The 19418-nt window shown below is 37.2% G+C and overlaps 1 protein-coding gene across 1 annotated transcript in view; it reads right to left on the bottom strand.

Moving 5' to 3' along the window:
• CHN2 (chimerin 2) overlaps window positions 1–19418 on the bottom strand; it is a 166392-nt gene that overhangs the window by 79946 nt on the left and 67028 nt on the right. The window contains exons 2-3 of the mRNA XM_048950837.1: window positions 14709–14747; window positions 6637–6692 (exon numbers count right to left, since the gene is read on the bottom strand). Coding sequence (XP_048806794.1) covers window positions 6637–6692; window positions 14709–14747 — 95 coding nt within the window. The remainder of the gene's footprint in view (window positions 1–6636; window positions 6693–14708; window positions 14748–19418) is intronic.

The following is a 19418-nucleotide window of genomic DNA, read 5'->3' as shown; positions in this document are numbered from 1 at the left end:
CCAGAAGAAAGAACAGTGGCCTGAATTAGAGCAGATACATAACACTGTACAGGCACACAGAATTTTCTCATAGATATAGGCTGACTGATCTCTCAACTTTATGTTGAGAAATGGAACTGGCATTTATTTTGGTCTGAAAGCTATTTAAATTTGGCATCGTGTCAAAGTAAAAGAACTGTATGATAAGACTGCATGATAACAAAGATAAAAGGAAATAAAAAATTATGGCAATAGCAAAATCGCAATGCACTACACATTTTCAAGGAGAAATGAAGGGAAGGTGAAACTTCCCAAGCAAATTTTCAACCAAAAGGGAAGAATAACTAGCAATTTCATCATTTCATAAAGACAGCTGGTTATTGCTTGTTAGTCAGAAGTTGCCATCCTGTCTTCCAAAAAGATGGCTTTACTTCTTCCATTTCAGAATGATCCACAAACACAACTGATTCAGACAATAGTTCTCTGGCAAAGAGTATCATCAGACTAATTTGCAAACTGTAATCTAGAACATCAGTAAATCAAACCTGATGAAATTTGGAATAGACAAACCTATTCTAATTTTATTTATTTGTCACTATTTACATGAAATCTTAACAATGACACCAGCAGAACACTTAGAAAGTTTTCCTTTGCTCAGTAGTAAGCTGACTGTTGAGTTTAGGATGATGTAGCTTCTACTGCTGGGGGGTGAGACTTTATGACTCATCTACAGATAGAGAAAAAAATGACACTTTTGTCTGATGTGATGAATAGAAGTTAATTTTGGACAAGCAATATTCTAGACTCCTTTCATCCGCTGCCGAAAATCACAGGCATTCTATGGATCAAAAGTGTCTTATGAAGATACTGGAGAAAAATTACATTGGGTAAAACCCTACCATTTATACCTAACAGGAAAGCATACTTGTGTTCACTTTGGAGAGGTGCTGGTTACAATGCATTTAAACATTATCTGGGTCCTCTACCTCAATTTAATCAAAGACTTTTCCCAGCCTTCAATTATTTTCATTTCCCTCCAATGCAGCAAGGCTTTCTTCTTTCACTACACATTTCAGCCGAAGAACATTCTTCCTTTTGCCAGTGTCTATTCAAAATTGTTCTTAAGCTCCACTTACCACCCACAGACTACTGCTGTGTCCTCTTTGTTATGTTTTGTTTCTATCATAAATACAGGATTTTAGAAACATAATTAAAGCAGCAGCAACACTGTAAGAACATGAAGGTATAGGCTCCATTAAGTCTTATATGTACAAACATTTTCATTAATGAAAATAGGTTTTGGAACAACTTTGCTCATTTTCATTTAATTGCTGGCTAATGGGGTATCTTAGTGTGTCACTGTTCCGAGGTTTCCTTCCAAGGAAAAGATAATGTAATATTCTGAATAATTCTAGATAAGCTCTTGGGACTGACGGTAAGAGACACCTTGTTATGGCTCTGCTTGACTTTTTGCAGTAGAGTGATTTGAACAAATGCCATAAAAATAACCATTTACTCTTATTATTTACCACCAAATTTATGGCCAGTTTACAGCTCTCAAATACTTTACTGCAGTATGGACATCGTTCTAAGAAATATGAGGGCAGAGGAGAAAAAGAAAATAGTCAACTTGTAAAGGTCATCAAGTGAGCAGGGTAAGGAAATTCATGAAAGACTTATTGCAATGATTAAATACTTATTATGCAGTCAGATAAGGCTTAATTTCAATAACCTTGCTCAAGTTTACCTAATTATGGAACTGACTGCTTCAAAGGTTTTTTTTTCTTTTCTGCAGATATAAAATATTCTCGTTGCTGAAAGTTGGACTGACAAAAGCAGTTTTTATTAAGGTGTTTTTCCATACTGCTATTGCTTAACTCATATTCTGCTAACTGCTGTTTACAAGCTTGAATCCCAGCTTCAAGAAGACTCTGTGGATAACCAAGTAAAGTACAATTTGCAGTGGTTCGATTTTGGAGATGTGTGATAATTCTGAATGTATGCAGTACAGCACAAAATGGCAATATAATTACAAACCTGCTAGTGACCATTTCAACAGTAATGCTCTGTGAAATGCCACTAACTATATACTTGTTTTGATGAATCTGAGTAATGGATATCCAAAGGGTCAAAACAGTTCCTGACCCTCTGGATGGTTAAAGATTCTCACCAGCACTGTCTGGCTATGTCATTATTATTTTGTCTCAGAATTACTTAAAAAAAAAAAAAAAAAAAAAAAAAAAAAAAAAAAAAAAGCCTTTTTTTTTTCCACAGAAAGATTCCCTTTTCGTAATCATATTTGCTTTTAAACAGAGAACCACAATTTTGGTGCTTTAAAAGCAGAGAAAATAATTTCTGCTTCTGGTGCAACCTATTTGTAATTCAGAACAAGGAGAAAGGCAATTAACTGACATCTTTCTACATAATAATATAAGTTAAAGCTCTAAGGCTTTGCCTACACTGGGGAAATCCAGACAAGTTTCTCACTGTTGCTGACACTGGCTTGGCCAAAACACTGTTAGGAATATTAAAGGTTTAATGCAGGCGAACTCACCAGCCTCAAAAAATGCTGTCAGCAATTAAGACTTTCCTGGAAAAGGAGTGGCATTCAGAGGTATGAATAACTGAATGATGCTGTACAAATAACCTGTGCCTGTTATCAGTAGTTATCAAATTTGTTCCCACATAATGTCATCAGCCTTCTTTCATGCTACTTTGCTAAAGCTTCTACTTCTTTAAAAGATATTTTAATTTTGAATAGACTGCTAACTGAACTGTTTCTTAAATTTAAGAAAAGATACTTCATAATAAAACCAGAAAGTTTTAAATTATTTTCTGTGAGTGTCATTTTTAATCACCATTCCATTTCCATAGACAAAATGCTAACAGATGCATTATAATATGGCTTCTTCACAAAATGAATCTGATCCTTTGGCACCTATAATCAGACTTGCATCTGCAAGCACAATATTTAAGAGCTACATTCCACCTGAATGGTGCTTTTAAACGAAACTTTTTTGTATTTAAAAAATAAATCATTAAAACATTGCTGGGAGGAATATTATAAATGAGGATATTGGCAGGAATCCAGCATTATTGGGAAGGTAGATATTCACACTACTCGTGCTGCCAGTGGTGATTAATTAAAAGCCGTTAGATACCTGAAGCCCTAACAGTTCATTCAATATGATTCCCATTGCAGGAACGACCTGCTTTTGCTGACGAGATATTTATGCAGGCAGAAAAGAAAAAGAAAATCATGATAGCAAAGCACAAAGACACAAAGATATAAATGTTCATGTTTTATTTAAGGTCCCAGCTTTTAGTCTGGTTGGCTGCGTATCAGGAGAGGTGATTTCTGTCTCTACAGCATAGTTAATCAGGAAAGCCACACAAATCAGGTGGTAGAACTGCAGAGATCTGAGGCTAAAACCTTTGTGATTGCAGAGCAACGTGGAGGAAATGGGGGAGCAAATGAATGCAGAAAATGTGGAAAACAGCAGTAGAAAAGATAGAAGAATGATGAAAGTGCCAAGTGGTGAAAGCAAAAACAACCAACGCATCACAAGTTTATCTCTTGTTGCTACAGATATTGTTTTCAGCAGATGCCTGAATTTCCTTGAGAACAAGCAGAATTCAGCATTTATGAATGAAAGACATCCCATGAGCACGAAGGATTTAAAATAATTTGCAATTTTTACCACATTTGCCCGAAGTAATTTGAATCCTAAATTACACAAGAGAACACCCCCAACAAAGTCCAGTTCCTATATTCACATGGAGAGAGAGATCTTTTCACTGTCATTCACACATCCTGCTGACACTTGCTCTCCAGATGTTGGTTGAGCACTATGCTGCATACTAAGTAACTATCCTATTGCCAATTACAATATTTTCTCACTGATGACAATGTACTAGATCTTCAGATATTTTCTACGCAACTGATAGAAATCCAATGTTAATAAGACAGCTTTTAGTGAAGCAAGCCTGTGCAATTATTAGAAGACACTAATGTCAAACTAAAATGAGGAAAAGCAATGAATACACCCACCCTACAATCTGTACGTTAAGGAGATGCTAATATGTTCTATGAGAATGTAGTGCTGAATTTTCTCTTTAAAATAATCTGCAATGTTCTGTAGCACCACTACACAGCTCTACTTTATACAGAACCAATAATAAGAACCCCACAAGGAGCAATCTAGACATCAGGACCCTGTCCCAACTTACAGAGAAAAATAAATACAGACAAATAAAGCAAAACACCAGTGCAGCATTGTCTTTTTTTGTTGTTGTTGTTTTTTCTTTTTGTTTTAATTACTACTATTTGGGGCCAAAGAATCTGTTTCTATCAGTCAGGTTGTTGTTCTACCCAAAGATTTAAAATTGAAGTAGCAAGAACTGAAAGATCATATTTTGAATGAAGTTTCTTATTTTTAGGCAAAAAAAAAAACAAAAACAAAAAACCAACAACACACCAACAGTAACAAAAATACAGCAGATCAAAATAAGACTGCTTTAAGTGCAAAAAGTGAGCCACTAAAATGGTTAATTAGAAACAAACCCATATCATATGAATCAGACTTTTTGTACTTTACTTTGCTAGGCATTGTTTGCCAACTATTTATTCTCTTTTTGTTAATACAATATGATCTTGGCTTCCTTTTGCAAATCTTTAGAAGTGACCTGAATAGGAACTAAATAATGTATGGTCTTAAAACATCAGTTAAGGGAAGCAAAGGATAACTTCAACTGTACATAACATGTTCTTGTATGCAAGGAAGCAATTTCAATATAGTATAACAGAGAAGATTTCACTGTTGCACATCAACTCTTATTTGTATAGATACTTATTTATATAGATACTTCTGTTTCTAGAAAAAGAATACTGTCACTATTATACTTTACAGTCACATTTTACCTTGATCCAAATTCTCATTCATGTAGGCAAAAATGTTTTAATTTCAGTAGCGTAACAAATTTTGGATTAATTTCCTTCAGACAAAGTCATTTATATTCCTATGCAAATGAGCTCAAATGGTAGCCAAGGGTGCCTCAGCAGTCTATGCTTTTCAATCAGATTTTCTGAAGACAAGTTGTTCCTCAAAGCGCTTGCAGTGCACAGGTTAAACAAGATCTTGGATAGACTATTGACTCACACAAAGTAAGAAACTCCTCTAAGTCTGCAAGGAAATAAAATCTTTACCTTAAGTATTTTCAGCTAAATCAGCCACAGTTTAATACCTGTTGTGTGATACTCATTTAGGAAAAACCTTTTTTGAAAATACAGCTAGAGAGACCTGCCTGTTGTTCTGACACAACAATTCTGTAGAAGAAAGTCTTGCTAAAGCCCTGCAGCACGTGTGGTGCCACAGGGCTACAGCATGCTCTTTCTTCATGAACTTTGTTTTTGCCAGGGAGAATGACAGGAGGGTTCACCTACTCCTAAGTTTTGCTTGCCTTTCTGACCATCCTGTGTGTGTGTCTTGGGAACATCAGAATAAACAGTGCTATAAGATCTTCAGTCTAAGTCCAAGATCCTGCTCTGAAACAGCTGTTACATGGCACTTGAGAAAAAAAATGCAACAGCCTTTTAGTGAAGGTGTTCTGTGGACTTGGGAAAAATGGATTCAGTTCCTGATCTTGCAATGACTGTTTTATGACCCCGGGAAACTCATTTCATCTACCTGTGCCTTGGTACAAAACTTTCTGCACCCCACAAAACTGCCCTGAGTCTGCATCCATTAATATTTGCTATAGCGCTGTACTAGGGCTCTTCTTCAGTGGGTAAAGCACTTCTTCACAGTGTGGGAAAGCACATCAAAGCTTGGGATAATGTTTATAAAAAGAGCTATATATCATAGCAATGTTTCAGTTTCCATCTTTCACATAATCTTTTATAACTCATGTAATCACTCTGTGCATTCAGTGTTTCTGTTACAAGTATTGCATTTCTATTTGCACAAAATGTGTCCCTGACATTATAGAAGATAAGGCTATCACAATTTTATTGATTGAGCAGAGAAGCTTACGTATGTTTTCAATCACTATTATACAGGGCATTTTGAGGAGATGACACATTTAACTAAGCAGAGATGGAGAAATACAGAAAAAGAAAACAGGAGACAAGATGACCCTGTAAAACATTCAGTCCTATGTATTTCTTGATACTTTTCAGTCTTTAAAGCCTTCGTGACAGAGCCAAGTTCTCCAGCTATTTTACCTCGAACTTATTTTTTTTTGCTTGAACTTGAATTTTGGCAAAACGCATTCAAGAAACCTTAGCAACATGAATCACATTGAAACACATCACACACACTTTAGTATGTGGATATAGGAAGAAAATACACCTTCTGCTGCTCCATTTTGACAAAGAAACAAAAAATACTTGAGATAGTATTCAGAAGATTACAGTAAGCAACGGATTAGGAGTTATTTGTCCAGTAAGGTGCTACTAGTGGTAGAATCAATCCTCTATGCCCAATTAGCAAGTGTTAATCTGCTTCAATTAATCAACTTTAAGGAAAATGAATATATAAAATAATGGCTTATAACAATTAAAGAGAATACTACCCTCAGACTGTACAAAAGATTTTTTGTAATGATGCTGCTGACAATTCATCAGATTTAACAAGGTGTAGTGAAAGAGGAACTGACCTCCCGAGGACAGATGATTCTCTTGGGACGTGGTGCTTCTTGTTGTAACTGATACACTGTCAAAGACAAAAATGTACAGATAATTAGAAGACTGCAATATACACAAACTTTTATTCAGATGAGTCTTTTAGCCAGAGGCTACAGAGAAAAATGCAAATGCAGAGACAGCAAACTGAGTTATTTAGGTATGTGCAAATCATTTATATGAAAACACAACTAGTTTGCTGAGCTGTAAACTAGTAAAACTGAATATTGTTTTAACTCTTAGAATCATTACTTCCTTTTAGAATTATTACTGCCTCCATATCAGAAAAAAAAAAGGCTAGAAGGATTTTTCAGGTGTATCTCAGGATGAAATCTCACTTCTGCATGTACTGTGTCTGAAGAACAGAATGCTTACCAGCAGCACCTCTGCTTTTTGGATAGGGCAAGAAAAGGTTCAGCCCATTTGAAAGAACCCATCATCTCATAATTTATTTGTTTTTAAGATTTCCTGGTGACTATTTATGAGCAAGAGAACAGATTATGCCACATTCAAATGGCCTAGGATCAATTTTACCAGTCTTCTGCAGGCTGCAAGAGAAAGAGCTGAGGCCAGGGGTAGCTGCTGAACCCTGGCTCCCAGCCTCTTCCCTTCATGTATTTAATGAGATCCTTCCCCTCCTTTCCACTCAAAAGTCACGAGAGGGAGATGACATACAGTGACAGTAATCAATTCCAGTGCAGACAGACTGTCTCTCCAGAACTCCAGTAAAAATCCCAAAGGCTGGGATTGCCTCCCTTGAGGAAAGCCTTCTGTATACTGCATTTGGAAAGATGATGTTGTGCCTAGGAATTTTATTAAAGACGGAGTTCCTAGGGAAGTGCTCTTCATGATGCTTGTGAAGCTCTGAATTATGCCCCAAAAGGTGGCAAAATATGGAAGGAAAATAAATGGTAGTAGATTAGGTAAATATAGGAGTTCTGTCACAGAATGGGCGTGGAAATGGTAGGTGCTGCTCTTTAGCACCTTCTAGTCTGCAATTTCTCTTTAAATAGGGCTAGAAATGGCTGTAATTAAATACGAGAAGTTAAAAGTCCTCAGCTTGCATTCAAGTTTCTCTTTTAGGGGATATGAAAGCTTTGGGGAGTGTGTTCCTTGCTAATGTCAAGGTGGATAAAAACATATCATTTCCCAACATAATCTCTGCATCCCTGGTTCACAGGAGGGTCACAACAGGAGAGTTCTTAACTCCTCATTTCTACTGTCAGTTTTAAAGCCTATGTATGCACTCCAGCTCTGAATATGTACTAAGAATTTAGTCTTAACCTGTTTCACTAAGCACTGCCAGAGCTATTGCTGCTTTTATAGAAGATTTATCACAACTTCTGGGCTTTCTTACCTCTTCCAAATGTGCTACCAAGTAAAACTGAAAGCTTTCCTTTTACTCATTTCTGATCAAATTACTTGTGTATCCAAAAGAATTGTTGAGTAAAGCATAACAAATATGCTTCAAAAATCAGAGACCATTTCTTAAAACTCTAATTATTCTGCATCTCAGTATTACAGTTTCAAGAGACCATTTCTGAATGTTTGAAACCAGTATAATAGCTGATTCATCAAGGTACTGATGCTTACCACCACAACGCTTAATACTAACCATACTAAAGAAGATTTTTTTTTTTTTTTTACTTCCCCATACTTTTCTAGTAGGGAAAAGGTACTCTATGGATTCAAAATACTGCAAGTACGAGATTGCTTCCTTGCCATTTTAAATGAAAGATCTATTTCCCAAATTCATTCATTTAAATTTTAATTGAAAAATTATACTTTATAAAAATCCCATTTTTCAGTAATCAAAACTGTTAAATATTAACTGGCAGAGCAAATTAAGCTGATGAAGCTGTTTCTAAAATAACCTTGATAGCTGCGGTGCTGAAAAAATAGGTCTGAAGAACACATACGAAACCTAACTTACGACATGCTGCACTTAGAAGAAATGAGAAGGGTAAAGAGCTCTTTGTAATGTCTGAAAGGATCACTGAGGCTGATCACACAATCTCAGAATGGTTTGGGTTGAAAGGGACTTCAAAGATCATTTAGTTCCAATGCTCCCGCTGCATGTAGGGTTGCCAAACACTAAATCAGGAGTTAGTTTAGATTGCCTAGATACGTCACTGATATCATTGGAGAAGCATCAGCATTTCACAAAACAAAGGGAGGAATGGAACAGCTTACTTTGGATATCATCTCCAAGAAAATGCAAGAGAAGAAGGTTAGTTGTAACCAACATGGATTTACCAAGGAGAAATCATGCTTGACCAATATAATAGCCTTCTAGGATATTGTAACTGAGAGGGTAGATGAGGGGAGAGCAGTGGATGTTTTCTACCTCGACTTCAGCAGGGCTTTTGACTTTGTCTCCCATAACATCCCTGTAGGTAAGCTTAGGAAGTGTGGTGAGGTGGATTGAGAAGCTCCACAAAAACATGAGGAAAAATTTCTCTATTTTGAGGGTTATGCAACACTGGAATAAGCTGCCTAGAGAGGCTGTGAAATGATCCTTCTCTGGAGATATTCAAAACCAGTTGAATGTTTTCCTACATAACTTATTTAGGGAATTTGCTTTAACAAAGAGTCAGACTAGATGATCTCCAAAATTCCCTTCCAGTCCCTACAATTCTGTGATTCTTTGAATGTCTAACAAGAGAGGGTGGTTATACAAAAAATTTGAAAGTGAACACAGGAAAGCAGACTTTGATAGGATGCAGTGGATCAATCAGTGCAGGGATTCATGATGGGTACTAGAAGGACAAACCATCCTAACAACTGTGTTCTGAATAGTCTGAAGAAGACTGCTGTCATTCTCGGGTAATTAATCTCCACAGTAATCTGAACTGAGAAAGATATCTAATTTAGAAATACATCAGAGGAAAATAAAGTAAGATTACTACTATACAAATAAATAATAATCTACATGCTGCCTTAAGTGTGCGGGATGAGAAATGGGCCCCCAGGTAACAAGCACAGCAGAGCTTGTGACTGTTCATAAGCACAGAAAACACTGTGAATGGGAAATGGTTTCCTGGGAAAGATAATGCATTCAGGATTGGTTGTATTAACTTTAAATGGAAAGACATTAAACTGACAGACAGACAGCCCCATAGAACTACTGGAGAGAGATGCAGAACTATTAGGATGAAGGAGAAGAGACACACTGGGAACAGAAAGAAAGGACTGAGACCCATCACTGCCATGATGGTGAGAAATGCCAAGCAGCTCAAGGAGAAAGAAACAACAAGGACAGGCAAGAATACTCAGAAACAATGCAAAGTAAGGCAAGGGTGGAAGAGGCAAAAAACAGCAAAAGGGCAAGTAAATGAAGAGCTGGGAAAGAGAATATTCCAGACTGGAGCATTACAGAGGAAAGCAAGTGTGATGGTATAGAAAGTTGTGGTCTTCTCTAAAAAGGTTCTCTCTTGTTACTGCTTCACATGATTGCTATGTGAAAATCAGCCGATGAGGTATGAATACAAGTGAAATATGATGGTTAAGGTGACTCGATAAAAACGTACCCTACAGCTAAGTTCCAATGAGCACAGACACCTCATTAAGTGACCTCATTTCAGAAGCGCAGAACATCCCACAGCACTGCCTGATTTAATTATATTTGCTGGGTGCTTACCTCTTGGACTGACACACTGCTGAGACCTCAGCAGAGTCCAGTGAATGGTCAGAAGTTCAGAAAGATTTTGACCGTCCCTTATTCACTTCCTCCAGTGACATCCTAGCCTTGCTTTTCTGCCTCATTTCCCCCTCATCACTGCTGAAAATCTTAAAACAGAATCCAATTCATAAGGATATGGTTGACTGAAGTAATATAAAAACATACTTATTTAATACAGAGCTAAGCAGTGATTGACATCTGACCCAGTCTATCTCAGCTTTTAGAACTGACAGGCAGGTTAGAGACAAACTCACTTTGATTATAAAAAAGATTATGCTTGAACAAAATGATACGTTGCTATTCTAGCCCAGAGAAAATTAACCTCATAAAAAGTCAACAGCACACAAAGAGAGAAAACAGCATCAGACTGGAAGTAACTTTCTGGTCCAGCATCAGATGCAAGTGAAATGCATAGTACTACTAGGACAAAATATTGAACCAAAATGCACCAGTGCAATAGAAAAAAAAAAAAAAAACAAAATTTAAATGCCCTTCAAACAATTTTCATCAGCTTAATAATTCAAATAGCTTGCCAGTATCCACAGTATCATAATCACCTGGGAGTGCATAAAGGTAACAAACTTTAGTTGATTATAGAATATCTAAGTGAACTTTTCTTTGAGATATAACTAGTTTGAATACATACAGCTCTTTTGTTGCAGAAAGAGGATGAGACTTGTAAATAAATAAAGTAAATCCTCTAATCTAACGCTGTTTGACCTAAAATTAATGCCTCCTGTTCTATTATGCCAGCCACAGCACCAGAGGCTGATGTTGGTGGTACGGCAGAAGAGGTTAAACCTCCTGACAGTATTCCATTTTAGGTAGTTGCTACAGATGGCAGCAAAGGGACAGTCTGACAAAATGATGTCTGACATGAAGGTGTGTGTAAAGCAAAAATGTGATGCTGAATTCCTCTGTGAAGAAAAAATGGCACACATTGACATTCCTTGAACTTCCTGAACACTAATGGAAATCAAACAGTGGAAGCAAGCACAGTGAGGTGGTGGGTGGTGCGTTTCAGCAGTGACAACAGCAACATGAAAAACAAGACATGTTCCAGATAGCCATGCACAGCTTTCACAGCAGGAAATGAAGAGTATCACAATCAGCCCATTCACACAAATTACAACCAGGGGTCTACGCATGTAGCTGAATATCTACTTAATTGCATTTGAAGTTATGGTTGCAATGTTGGAATATTGCAGTTTGCACCAGGTGGCTCCCACAAATGTTGACACAAGAATGGAAAGAACATTGTATACGGGTTTGTTAGGACCTACTGAACTACAACGAGGCTGAAGGTGGCAGTTTCTTGGATCACATCATTACTGGTGAAGAGATGTGGTGTCATGACTATGACCCAGGGTCAGAATAGCAGTCCATGGAGTAGCAACATGTGAATTCCCCATTGAAGAAAAAGTTCAAGTCACAGCCCTCACAGGTAAAACAATGTGCAGTAGGAAAAGGGTGATCCTTCTGGACTTCCTGGGACCCAGACAAACCACAAACTCTTAACACATTGTGATGGTGACTCAGCTGAAGGCTCACATTGCCAGACTCAGACCAGAGAAGAAGACAACCTTTCACTTGAAACATGGTAACACCAGCACTTACACCAATTTGAAGACTATGGAGCATGCTGCCAGTCTTGGCTGGATGTCCTACCATACCCATCAAATAGTCTGGATTTGGCAACTTCTAGTTTCCATCTGTACAGGCTGATGAAAGATGGACTGTGTGGGTAACATTTTCCTAGCAATGTCACCATCATAGCAGTTGTGAAATAGTGGGTCACCTCCACTGGTGACCTGTACTGGTGCAGATTTTCAGAAACAGGGCAGGCAAGCCCTTTTTATTCATCAATGGTAAAAATGCATAGCTGATAGTGGTGACTATATCAAAACAGTCTTTTAGCTGTGATTTTGCTCTATCAAACAGTGTTATTGTATTCTTTGTATTTGTTGTAGTTTCCACAGAAATAAATAGGAGGCATTACTTTTGGAGCAACCTAAATATTTTAGACCAGAATGTCTAATTATAAAATCCGATCTGTGTAAAGCACCATAGAGGTAACATGCAGAAGTCAACACTTACTCCTCTTCTGCCAGAGAAGGTGGGCTATCACCTCCATCTCCATACTTTTTCAGTCTGCAGAGTGCCAGGAACTCAAGCTTTCTATTTTAGCGCACCTATGACTATTGCTCAGTGATGCTCCAATGGAGAGGAAAAATTCTTATCACTGTTTTTATAAAGCAGTGAAGAAATGTACTGCCTTCTGTCGGAGAATGCTCCATAGAATTCCTTAGTTTTGTGGCTCTGCACCTTGCCACATTACTCCATAACAGAGTGCAGACCTGTGAAATCTACATTCCTTCAAGCAGCTACTCATGAACAAGTGAATATCTTCTGAATTAGAACTATGCATCTTTTCCAAATCCAGTTGGAACAAGCTTCTGAATTATACCAAGTGTAACACTTGGATTCTGAAAGCTGTTCTGCTTTGACCAGCCTTTACCCATGGATACCGTTAAACTGAATACTTTGCCTGCACAAACTGGAAAATCTGCCCTTGATGAGAAGCTGGAAGAGCTGAAGCACTGATAATTAAGTCAATGAATGACCACATAGCGCAGCTGTTTAAAAAGAAGTCAAAAGTATATGCAAGTATTTTAACAGTATATTAGCAAACATGGAAAAAAGGTTACTAGCTAAAATACACATAAAATAATTGTTAAATAGGCAGAAAGCATTGATTGCTAAGAGTAAAATGCATGTACTCATTTAAACCTGACCAGACAGGAGGAGATTGCATCACAGAGTAATGCAATCATTGGTCATAATTTCTATAATTAATTGGACAGATGATGATTTTTCTAGAGGAGCAAAGAAGTGCATTTCATCCAATATTGCAATGAAAAACATATGTCTGTGGCTAAGTAGTCTCAGCAATAAATCTCTGTAGGCTTAAACTACTATATGAATTTTGGAGCCGGGTAACTTTTTCCTAAGTCATTCATGCATGGGTTTGAGATGTTGATGACTTTGTCATTGCCACAATATTGGCATCCTTCTTACATCCAAATAGGAAATTATATCCTCAGATTCTGTTATTCCTATTCCTTTTGTGCTTTGTGATTCCTTATTCCTATTGTGCTTTTGTTGTTTGTGTAATTTTTTAAAAGGGCTACCTGTAAACTCTCAGGCAAAATGTAACCAAACTTTTTCACTGCATGCACTGACCTGCCTGCTGCACAAGTGAGATGACTAACAGAAGGTATGTAAAGGCATGTGTCCCTGTTAGTAAAAGAACACACTCAAGCCTCTATTTTTCTCCAAATACTCTACAAAGTTCCAACATACTGGAATACCAAAACCAAAAGTCCCTAGAAAACAGTGCTCTGAAAACCAATCTTTGTAATTTAATGGTATACTCAAATTCTGGATGAAAGAATCCCAGTCTACTATGAGGTAGAATGTCATTCTCACGTAGGTGGTGTCTTAAAGTATACTGTAATGTGCACGAAAGCAAAGCCAGCAAGTTTACTCAAACCTTTAGAATTATACATGTATAGGCATGTAACTACTGCAATCCATTTTATACTTCCATTTCTGTAAAGGTGCTGTACTGAATTTGAAGTTGCCAAAATAAGAGGGTCATCTTTCACTTAGGACAGCGATGTATCTGAAATCAGTGGGGAAAAAAAAACACCCAAAGCTACAGTTTCACTTTAGTTTCTGTAAGTGTTCAAAATAAGATCAAATTTAAAGGCTATCTTTAACAAATATTTATAAGGTAATATTTTGTCTTAATATTTTGTCTTTGTACTGATTTATTAAAACATACAAAGCAAAGAAGAACATAAAATATTAACTTCTGCATTGTACTCTATGTAGATGACTTCTCTAATAGCAAACAGGAAGGTTCTTAGAACTGATCATAGGGTCACTAAGTTGTAAAGCACTTCAAAAAACATCTTGTATTGTTCAGGATCAAAACTTCTATTATCTTAAAGTGAATAGACAACCCATATGAAAAGACAAGTGCACTCAAATCTTCCCTTTAGTAAGTGCATGAAGCATTAACTTCTACCTTTGGAGCCCTCAGAAGAAAAGCCGTGAAACACCGGATTTACACATTAGCAAGGCAACCCAGAGAATCTGTCACTCAAAATCCTGTTGTATTTGCTCTACAGAGACCCAGAAAAGTTCAAGTTTCACTGTTGTCCCATTTATTGTCCCATTTAGTAATTTCTACAGTTATAATGGACATTTATGTTCCCCCCCCCAACAAAGAAAGGAAAAAGACATAACAGTGACATATTGGCAAGGTACTAAGATTATTCATTTTTCTGGTGTACTTACAATACGATTTCCATATTGGAGGCTGGTATTCTTCAGCATCTAAAACAGAAGTATAAAGATAAATAAATCAGTCAATTGGCCACTTGGTCAAACTGTCAGCATGCATTTTTCTGTTGAGAGTCCTCAGCTTGTCAGCAAAATTCACATTTCTTTCCCAAGGGAGACGCTAGCTCATTTAGAGAACAGTTTTCTATATGAGAGAAGAATACAAATTTCAACCACTTGTAGATCCAATGTGCTTTTTCCAAATCAGTCAAATACAACAGGAATTAATTTCATACCAATTTGCATATAGTTTCCTGACTCACCAATACTTTTAAAGTAATTAACTAGACTGGTAGCAACATCCTTTGTTTACTTTATTCAGCATGATAAAGACTCTGGCTTCCACTACTGGCTTTCAATCAGGCTTCTAACTCCACTATTCAGATTTTAGAGTAAGTATAATAAATGATACATGCTTAGCTAAAAAGATGCACAGCTCCGACTGGACACTGATTTGACAGTTCCAACAATGAGATTCAATTATACTTCTTGAACTGACTATAGGATGCAATTTGCATATTTTCCAGAAACTGCATCAGCAAAAAAAATATAAATAAGAACTCAGAAAGAGGAAGGACTGCAAAAACAGCAGCTGAAGACGGATAGAAATTGTCTTTATCAACTGATGGCATGAAAAGAGTTACTATCTTTTCTTAGCACAAGAGTTATACGACGCTGCTGGACAAAATTTTGACAGAGAGATCAGAGTTTCCGTTTAAAAGTGCAAGCTTACAGAGCCTGAGAAAAAAACATCTTGAGAGCTCAGAAGGCTCTCCAGGCTGGAATGGAGACCTGCATCACTTGAGTGCCATGTTGAGTACATGAGACCACAAACCTCACTCCAGAGGGAGCTTTCCAGGCCTTCCTGAGGAACTGTTGCTTACACATCCAGAAATCCCAGCAGAGGCCAGGCTTGAAGTGCAAGATTTAACTAAGCTGCTATACATCAGCTACAAAGGGTGGGGTACCATGAATAAGCTTGGCTCTGAACTGCCATGTTGCCAAACACTTTGAAGAATCACTTGTAGCAGGAGTATATCATTAACCTCCTAATACTGTGTAAGTTAATTAAGGTGTTTGGTATTTACCAAACCTACTTAAGTTATGCTAATGTAATTCAATTATACTTGCATAGCTCATGCTCCCTGTCTATTTATATACACACAACCACTTTAAATATAACCATGCAAAAGTTTGTTTACTAGGAATGTTAATCATTAACTACCATCTGCCACTTCTAACTCTATTGTTTTTTTAAAAAAGGATAAAACCCAACAATTATCACAGTTACTGGAATAATACGCTGCAACAATCTGCAGATATATTGATTAGGAAACCCATTCAATTCTGGTTTCAGCTGGATCCACTTCACAACTTTGGCAAAATTTTCAACACTTCCAGACTGACAGAGTTATATCATACTGTGGCAATCCAAGAGTAATTAGCTTGCAAATTCATTATACAGAAGGATTATTTTAAATTCTGAAGCTATTCATGAGACCAGCGAAATTTATTCATGCAAGAGCAGGTTAATTTTTTCTCTCTCTGTAATGGTAATACATCACTCCGTTTTTTTTCTATACATCTGTTGCTCTCTGTATCTTTTACTATAAGCCCATAATACCGTGTATTATATTCCTATTCCACACTTCCATACTACTGCAACAAAATTTCTGAATTTGCTTATTAACAGGTTGGTTTATTTTTTTTTTTTTTTCTTCCAAATAGGAGAAACACTAAGATAACACGAATATTAGATTATCTATATTTGTGACTCTACAAAGGAAATAATAGTGGAATCAACAATGCAAAAAAAACAAGTATCGGTTGTTGCAAATTAATTAGAAAGAGCGCATGAAATTAAACAATGGAAGCTGTTCCACAAGTGGCCATAAAGTGCTTCATTAGCTTTAGACAGACTGATGGTTTGGAAACACTGTAGCCTAGTAAAAAACACAATCATTTTGAAGATAGTCATAAAACAAAACTGTCAATGATTATGTTAGATCTGTCACGGTTATTAATCCGTCAGCCCAGAGCAGACAGAAACGAGTAACTGTAAAGGGCAGTACACTTGGAGGAAAAGCATGGGTTACCAACTCCACATTCTCCCTCACAAGGTACTGCAGATCCTCCCCAGTCCCTCCAGCTGATAGCATCTTAAAGCCTGGAGAACAAAACACAACACAAGCAGCATTATTAATGCTGTTTATTATCAAACTATTGTGCATGACATTTGATGGCATCCATTTGCAGGGAGATAAAAACAATTAGCTTAAATACAACCTAGAGAGAGAGGTCATGCTTAAGGATCAGGGAAACGTTTAGTGGAGCCCAATCTCTTGCTCCCTTTGTGGAAGGAGGCCAGAGGGCACCTCTGCAGGCATGGACTGGCTGTTTTTTATTTTGTATTGTTTTTATTATTATCCCTCTTCTACTCTAAGATGGCTCTAGTAATTAAATTGTGCATCATTCTCCTTCACTAGAGTTAGTATAGCATGCTCACAGAGGTTACCAGTAATAGTTTCTGTGGTCAGCGCAGGAAGTACGTGACATCTCAAATCCCTCAGCTTTTGTCTTCAGTTCTGGATCGTGGTAATGATCTCAAGCAAGGACCACACACTTCAGTTTTGATCTACATACTTAGCCAAAACCAATCAACAAAAAAAAAAAATCAGACTTGGCACAAATGACAAGTGCCCTGAGTTATCTCATTATATTATATTCCTGATGTGAACTTCAATCATAAGGCTTATCCTAACTGCAATAGGCAGTACGTGAAAAAATGTTTAACTGACATATTCTTAGTTGATAAGACAGGAAGGTTCTCTCGTATCACTGCTCCCTTGGGGGGTTCACACTTTCAACAGTGACATGTCTAAATTCAAGAAGGAAGACAGCTAAGCACAAGGTTGAAAGAAGCTGCCACAGAAGAAACTGAAAGCACAAAAGGAGTATCAGCTCAGAAAAGCTCAACCAAATGACACAGGGTCAACTACGATACACCTCAACTTAGAGAGACTCTCTGAATGAACTATACAATTTCTAGAAGTTTAGGCCACATTTCTTATTTCAAGTCTTAATACCAACACTGTATCAGAAATGCAAAAAACCATGAAAATCCAAGGAATCCTCACACTGCTTCTACACTGGAAAAACCTCAATTAGCAAAACAGGCATGAGAGATTTCCATGAAGAGTCTTACAGGCAATACTATTAGCTCAATCCTTTGAAACGTAACAGTTGAAAAGGTCAGTACTTATTAGGCGTAAGAAAATAACTAGAAGTTAGTTATACAGAAAGGCATTAGGAATGGTCAATGCTACCAAAGAAGACAGAAGGCTATGTAAAGGATGCATGATAAATGGTCTACACTTTACTTATAGCCATTCTTGAGCAATTTCTGAGAAACAAAGCTTACAGTAATTACAGAGTAAGCATAGTTATCCATAAACTTCAAGCCCTGTCCTTCTCCACACCTGGCTCTGAACCAAAGGTACCACCTTTCTGGGAGCACTTGTGAAAGACACTGGAGTAGCTGAATTCCTCTTTACTACTTCCTCGTACTTTGTGCAGATAGCAATGTAACACAGATGTTTGCATTTTTGTATTACCAACACTGGGACTGACCTAGAAAAAGCAGCTCTGCTAAGCTACTCATTAGCAAAGACTTCAGACTGTCAGTACAGGTATTGCACTGGAAAGAGGAAACTGTTTTACAGGAAAGATCACAGATCATGCCACACAACTCAAATATTTCTGACTTACAAATACAGTTTCTAACTACAAGGGGGACAAATCACCAAATGTGCCTTGACCAGTTTAGAGATTTCAAAAAGTACTGATCCCTGTAGTACTAAAGAGTTACACAGACCATAGAGTGACAGCTGCCAAAGGGTCTCCATAACTCTCCGCTAATTTATTCATAGTAAGTATTAAAAAAAAAAAAGAAGAAAACATTTTTTTTTCCTTTGTCCTCCCTATAATCTTATTTAAAAAAAATTGAAAAAATCTGCACTTCACTTCAGAAGCGCTGTCTCAGCTTGCATTTTCTGCCATTATTGTCTGAACTTCAGATTTCCTTTCCAGGAACAACTAATTTTAAAACTATGACCTGCGTGTGCAAGAAAAGACCCTTATTTGTAAAGAAGAGCCAATTTGGAAGAGACTAGCCTACCGGCAGTCTGCAGATAAATGATTAACCGGATGAACAAGTCTAGTTACTAATTTCTTCATCTTCTATCGTTATTTTCAGGACCAAGACTAAAACCTTTAAAACTTTAAAGCCTTTTGTATACTTCCCTGGAAGAGATTTTGCACAGTTTTACCATATACTGCACTTCCATTTTGATACTTTGTTTCCAAAACATTCAATGAGCATGTTGTTTTTCTTATTTCATATATAATTATACTTGAGTAAAATGCCACGTGAAAGATTAATGGATTTGTATACTTAAAGGCACATGTTTGTATTTTTCATTTCCCTTCACACAACCAGGATTGTATTGTACAACTGACTAGCACTGAGATCACAGAACCACAGAATGGCTGAGGTTGGCAAGGACCTCTGTAGGTCATCTCATCCAAGCCTCTTCTCAAGCAGGGCCACACAGAACTGCTTGCCCAAGAGCAGGTCCAGATGGTGTTGGACTGTCTCCAAGGTAG

Source organism: Lagopus muta, chromosome 7 (assembly GCF_023343835.1).
Source record: "Lagopus muta isolate bLagMut1 chromosome 7, bLagMut1 primary, whole genome shotgun sequence".
NCBI lineage: Eukaryota > Metazoa > Chordata > Aves > Galliformes > Phasianidae > Lagopus > Lagopus muta.
Note: the sequence above shows the minus strand (reverse complement) of the source record. Positions and strands in the feature narration are given on the sequence as shown.